Source organism: Cibotium barometz, chromosome 3 (assembly GCF_041138505.1).
Source record: "Cibotium barometz isolate CiBa-2024 chromosome 3, ASM4113850v1, whole genome shotgun sequence".
NCBI lineage: Eukaryota > Viridiplantae > Streptophyta > Polypodiopsida > Cyatheales > Cibotiaceae > Cibotium > Cibotium barometz.
In genome coordinates this window covers 63,362,557-63,368,556 of record NC_141048.1, presented here as the reverse complement: position 1 = coordinate 63,368,556, position 6,000 = coordinate 63,362,557, and the positions used below count along the sequence as shown (strand labels likewise).

The following is a 6,000-nucleotide window of genomic DNA, read 5'->3' as shown; positions in this document are numbered from 1 at the left end:
CACATACTGTACAACGGTTTCTTGCCTCAGCCTGGCAGCCGTTTGCGAAGAGAGAGAGAGAGAGAGAGAGAGAGAGAGAGAGAGAGTTCTAAGATTCACTCTATGCATGAGAAATGGAACCTTCTAAAAAAACAAGAACACCAAAAACGTACATTAAAATCATACCTTACAAGTATGCGGACACAGAGCTCATTACAAAATTTTCGAAACGCAAAATTAGATTTTATTAGAAGGAGGAGTTTAATTTTATTTGGGGTGACTACTAGAAGGGAGCAACATACTCTGTGAGGATCCCTCATATCCTCTACAAAGTGAGGGCAAAGTAACAATCGAGTGTTTAGCCGGGGATTGAACCTAGTACCTCCAGGTTACAAGCCGGGGATTGAACCTAGTACCTCCAGGTTACAAGCCACTCCTTTAACCACTAGAACAAGCATAGCGTCTGAAGTTAGGAGGAGTTGAATTTAATGATTGAACTTTAGTAATTGGTTAATGAAAAGCGGCAACGCCGTCACATTACGGTTGAGTTGGAAGTTGAAACATCGAAACCAAAGATTTTAAATCTGACATGACAAATTTGTAAAGGACGTATGTATAGAGATCTACATGTACACGAAAGCACAAGGAGTACACGAGAAGGAAGAATTGCTCATTTGTATATTTGTATATAAGTATGGACATCTACAGGTAACGGAGATCCAATAGGAACTAGTGTACGAGAGGAAAAAGTTGCTTTTTTATTGGGAAGAGTTGCATCACGTACGTTTCACCGTCCACAATTCAATACTGTACGTTTCATCACTGCCCACAATTCAATATTGTAGTAAGTACGTAGAGGGGGCGATTTTTTTTGGTTTTTTTTTTTTTTGGGTTTGTATGTCCTACGTCTTGGCCTTCAGCGACAGGCTTACAAGCAAGCAAGGTGCAGGCAGCGCGCAGGTAATACCCTTGCTCGATTTGGCTCAGGCGGCCTCCCCTCCCTCTCTCACTCTCTCTCTCTCACGCACAGCTTTCTTGGAGCTACGTTGTGAGCTGATCTTTCAGCTTGCTCACAGCTCTCTCTCTCTCTCACTCTCTGGTTCTGCCCTTTCATTCATCTGGCTAGTTATTGACAGCTTTAGTTGTCTCGTTTTGCCCCCTCCCTTCCCCCCCCCCCCCTCTCTCTCTCTCTCTCTCTCTCTCACACAGGTTCGTCCTTTGCTCTTGCTTCCGAGGTTATGCATTACCCCCTCTCTCTCTCACACACTACTCTCTCTTTCTCTTTCTCTCTCTCTCTCTCCCATCTTAATAATTTATCTTTCTATATAGGGCTATCTATAGGAGGTGTCTGAGTACCTTGATGGCATTTCTCTCTCTCATATAGGATGTATCTGAGTACATCGATGGCATTTCTCTCTCTCTCTCTCTCTCTCTCTCTCTCTCTCTCTCTCTCTCAGGTTCGTCCTTTGCTCTTGCTTCCGAGGTTATGCATTACCCTCTCTCTCTCACACACACTACTCTCTCTTTCTCTTTCTCTCTCTCTCTCTCTCATCTTAATAATTTATCTTTCTATATAGGGCTATATATAGGAGGTGTCTGAGTACCTTGATGGCATTTCTCTCTCTCATATAGGATGTATCTGAGTACCTCGATGGCATTTCTCTCTCTCTCTCTCTCTCTCATCTTACTAATTTATCTCTCTATATAGGAGTGTGTGAGTACCATGATGGCATCCCTTTTTCTCTCTCTTTCAGGTTTGTCCGTTCGCTCTTAGTCATGATCAAGGTGTGAGTGTCTGGGTTACTTCAACGCGAGCCGTTCGCACCCTCCAGTCGTTCTTCTAATCTACAATGGCCAACACTACGGAGACAGCCGACCAAGCAGCACGCACTGCGCATGATATCCCAAGTACGCAGCAGGATGGTATCAAAAGCCACGATGATGATGATGATGATTATGATCATGAGGAGCCGCCTGAAACCGATCAGACCAATAGAGGTGACGAGGAGGAACGTGGAGCTGGTGTGCCTAACAGCATGACCGTGGTGGAGAACAAGGCCAGCAAATACAATGCGCGCGGCAAGATCCAGATACGGAGGATTGAGAACACTATTAGCAGGCGGGCTACGTTTAGCAAGCGTCAGAAGGGCCTCCGGAAGAAGGCCTACGAGCTCTCCGTCCTCTGCGACCCCCACCTCGCCCTCATCATCTTCTCGGCCACCGGAAAGCTCTTCGAGTTCGCCAGCCCCAAGTACATCCTTATTTTATTTTCCCACGCACATGTTTGACATTTGTTGCATTGCATGCATTTTTTATATATATTATATATCATGGTCGTAAATTAAATATACATCGTATATCATATATGATGACCGTGATCAGGGTAGATTTTTGAGGGGACACCAAAAATTTTGATGACGCCCTTTCGTGTGACGTTTTCAATAAAAAAAAGCATGGCAAGAGGAGGAGAGACATTGGGGCGAGCCCTTTAACTTGGCGTTAACTTCACCGACCGTCTTCACCTCCTTGGTCTCCTCAAAGATGTGGATGGTGGTTGTGAAGGTGGTGGGTGAAACCGAGTTTATCACCATTTGCATCACCCTTTTTATTAGTGAAGAAGAAGGATGGGACTTTTAGAATGTGCATAGATTACCGAGATGTCAATAAAATCACCATCTAGAATAGGTACCCAATCCCAAGAATTGATGATCTCTTAGATGAATTGAAGGGTGCCAAGTTCTTCATCAAGAATGACTTGTGGGCCGATAAGAATGAAAAGTGGTAATAAGTACAAGACGGCATTTTGCATGGACCCTTATCCAAGAGGAGCTATGCCTAGTCACATATCATATCCTCGCTTGGCTAAACACCGAGTTGAAGTAGTCCGTGTTATAAATATACTATAATAAAAAATATATTATAGTATACTTATAATAAGTATATATAAATATGTATGTACTATATAATACATATATGTATAAATACATATGTAGTATATATATATATATATATATGAATATATATTTATTATATAATAAATATGTATATTTGAACATAATATGTTTACATTATAAAAAATCCAATTTAAAAAAAAGTTATTTGTGTGTGTGTATATGTGTTTATATAATAAATATCAATATAAATTTATTTATTTACTATAGTAGATTTATAATAGTATACATAAAAATATGTATGTATTATATATAATACATATATATAAATATATGTGTATTATATGATAAATATATATTTACTATGGTGCCTCAAGAGGGGGCAATGAAGCAACCATATCAAATTTCTGCAAAAGCAGCAAACTAGCAAAGTTCAGATGACCAAAACGAGCATGCCATAGTTTTGCATCTGAAACTGTCTTTTCATCTCAGAAATTGCATTTGCTGAATCTTCCACACACTTGTCATAAGAATTGAGCCTATACAGCCCACGAAACAAGGTGCCAGATACAATAATCGTATCACCAGAAGTCAAATCGTGAACAGTACATCTGTCATCCACAAATTTGACTACAAGTCCAAGTCTAGTAAGCGCAGAGACAGACAATAGATTCTTCTTTATCCCTGGCACATACAAAGCATCTGAAAGTGTGAAAGCGCTGCCATTTGCAGCAGTAAGCATAATTTTACCAACGCCCTTCACTGGGTAAGAAGCATTATTGGCACATGTGACAGTATTCCCATTAGGGACAACCTCAAGATAAGTGAACATATCACGATGCGAGGTAATGTGCTTTGTAGCACCACTATCAAAATACCATACATTAGAGTCAACAGAAACTGCCAAACATGCATCATGTACAGATGGGTCATACTGGCAATACGCGCTAAACGCCCATTCTGTATCCTGCACAACATTTGCAGAATCTGCATTTGTAGAAGCATCCGCTATTGTGGCTGCATTTGACTCTTTTTTCTTTGCCTCTTTAGCCTTTAGCTTAGGGCAATTCTTAATGACATGATCATTTGCCTTACAATAGTTGCACCTGGTCTTTTTCTTGCCTTTATCAAGAGCCTTCTCAGACTTATTGTTGCTACCTGTGGAAGGAGAAGAAGTTGCAGACCTACTAATAGGAGGAGAAATAGTGGAAGGGGCTGCCTTACCACTTCTTCTCTGCTGTTGGGCAGCAACAAATGCTTGATCAACTGCACGCTGCCTGGCCCTGTTTTGCCTGGACTGCGCTTCTTGCAAGAGCTTGTTGACTAAAGTATCATACTTGACAGCATCAGGTCTGTCCTCATTAAGAAGTCTCCACGTGGAAGAAAAAGTCTAATATGTCTCAGGTAAAGCATCAAAAACAATCTGCAGCACAAGAGAATGATCAGGAATAATCTCACCTGTAGAAATCAACTGTTCTTTGAGATCTTTAATCTCAGCAAGAAAAACATTCATGTCATCATCTTCTTGCATAATCTTCAATTCTAGCTCTTTACGCAGGTAAGCGATTTTTGCCTCGTTATTACGACCTACATACAAACTAGCTAGAATATCCCAAGCCTGTTTTGCTGTTTTAGCTAAACGAATATGTGGAGTGATGTTACGTTTGACAGAAAGTACAATCAAGGCATGAGCCTGCGCATCTTTACCATCCCAAAACGAGCTTGTTCAGCAGTGGCAGCAACAGTAGAGCTGCTAGAATCTGCAACATCCTCAACAGATCCTACATCCACAGAACCTGGACGTACATCCATACCCTGCACAATGTTCCACACTCTTTTTGCAACCAAAACATGCTGCATCATGTAGGCCCAAAGTGGGTAGTTGATGTCTCCATCCAGTTTGTCTTCAGCAGACAACATGCGAAATACATCATTGCTGTTATCAGCCATGGCCACTGACTGAAACTGATGCAAAATCTACCTGTAATGAAGCAAAGACTGAACAGAAGACAACTTGTGCTATGTAGCACGGTCCACAATAGAATACATATGCCTGTTTTGCAGAAAACTGCACTGTCGAAATTTCTCAATCGGAGAACGTGAGTCGGAGGGTGCTGGCGGCGTAGCCCTGAGAGCCGATGCCTGCTCTGATACCAATTGTTGGAATTAGGGTCGCAGGAAAGCACACAAAGCTTGGAGAAGAAGAAGCAAGAATGCACACAACACAAAGTGTCTTAGATTGTGTCAATGTACAAAGATAAGTTAGCCCTAGAATGATGGGCGTATATACAAGCCGGGGAAAAAAACCTCCTAAAGAGGGAAAAAGTGCCCCGGCGGTCCTAAGTGTGTTCACACACATCACTGCCTATGTATATAGCAACACTACATAGATAACAACAAGCACAACCCCTCTATCACCATGTCTCACATACAGCGAGAAATCAGCATTTGCTACATGAAAGCCAATAGTGACAAGATATTTAGAAATCTTGTCAGACCATGCTCTTGGTGCTTGTTTTAAGTCATTCAAGGCTTTCTTCAACCTGCAAACATGCTCGGGGTGACACATCCTCATAACCAGGTGGTTGTAACATATACACCTCTTCTTGCAAATCCCCATGCAAGAATGCATTCTTTATATCCATCTGATGTAAAGACCATTGCTTTGACGTAGCCACTGCTATCACAACTCTCACTATTGCCATCTTGGAACCTAGGCTAAAAGTTTCCTCATAATCAATGCCATATGTCTGCACATATCCTTTGGCTACCAATCTAGCCTTGTACTTGTTTATGCTTCCATCACTGTTATGTTTTACTTTGTACACCCACTTGCATCCAATGGCTTTCTTGCCTTCAGGCAATTGCACTAAATCCCAAGTCTCATTTCCATATAGTGCATCCATCTCCTCATCCATAGCTTTCTCCCAACACACATTTCCAACAGTCTCATGAATGCATGTGGGCTCTACAACCTGCACAACCTTTGCCATATATGCATAGTGATATGCCACATAACCATCATATGTAAGCCTTTACACAAGGTTTTTCACTCTCCCAGATCTTCGCAGCTTTTCATTCATGGCTTCCATAGCCTTCTTTACACCAGGTGTTTTCATAGCTGGGATCC

The 6,000-nt window shown here is 41.6% G+C and overlaps 1 protein-coding gene across 2 annotated transcripts in view; it reads left to right on the top strand.

The window, feature by feature from the left end:
* The first annotated feature begins 870 nt into the window (after positions 1–870).
* Positions 871–6,000, top strand: part of LOC147640376 (MADS-box transcription factor 23-like) — a 49,732-nt gene continuing 44,602 nt past the window's right edge. For both annotated transcript variants that reach the window (XM_086823676.1, XM_086823673.1), the window contains exons 1-2: positions 871–939; positions 1,734–2,230. In XM_086823676.1, the coding sequence (XP_086679802.1) occupies positions 1,830–2,230 (401 nt within the window). In that variant the 5' untranslated portion in view covers positions 871–939; positions 1,734–1,829. The remainder of the gene's footprint in view (positions 940–1,733; positions 2,231–6,000) is intronic.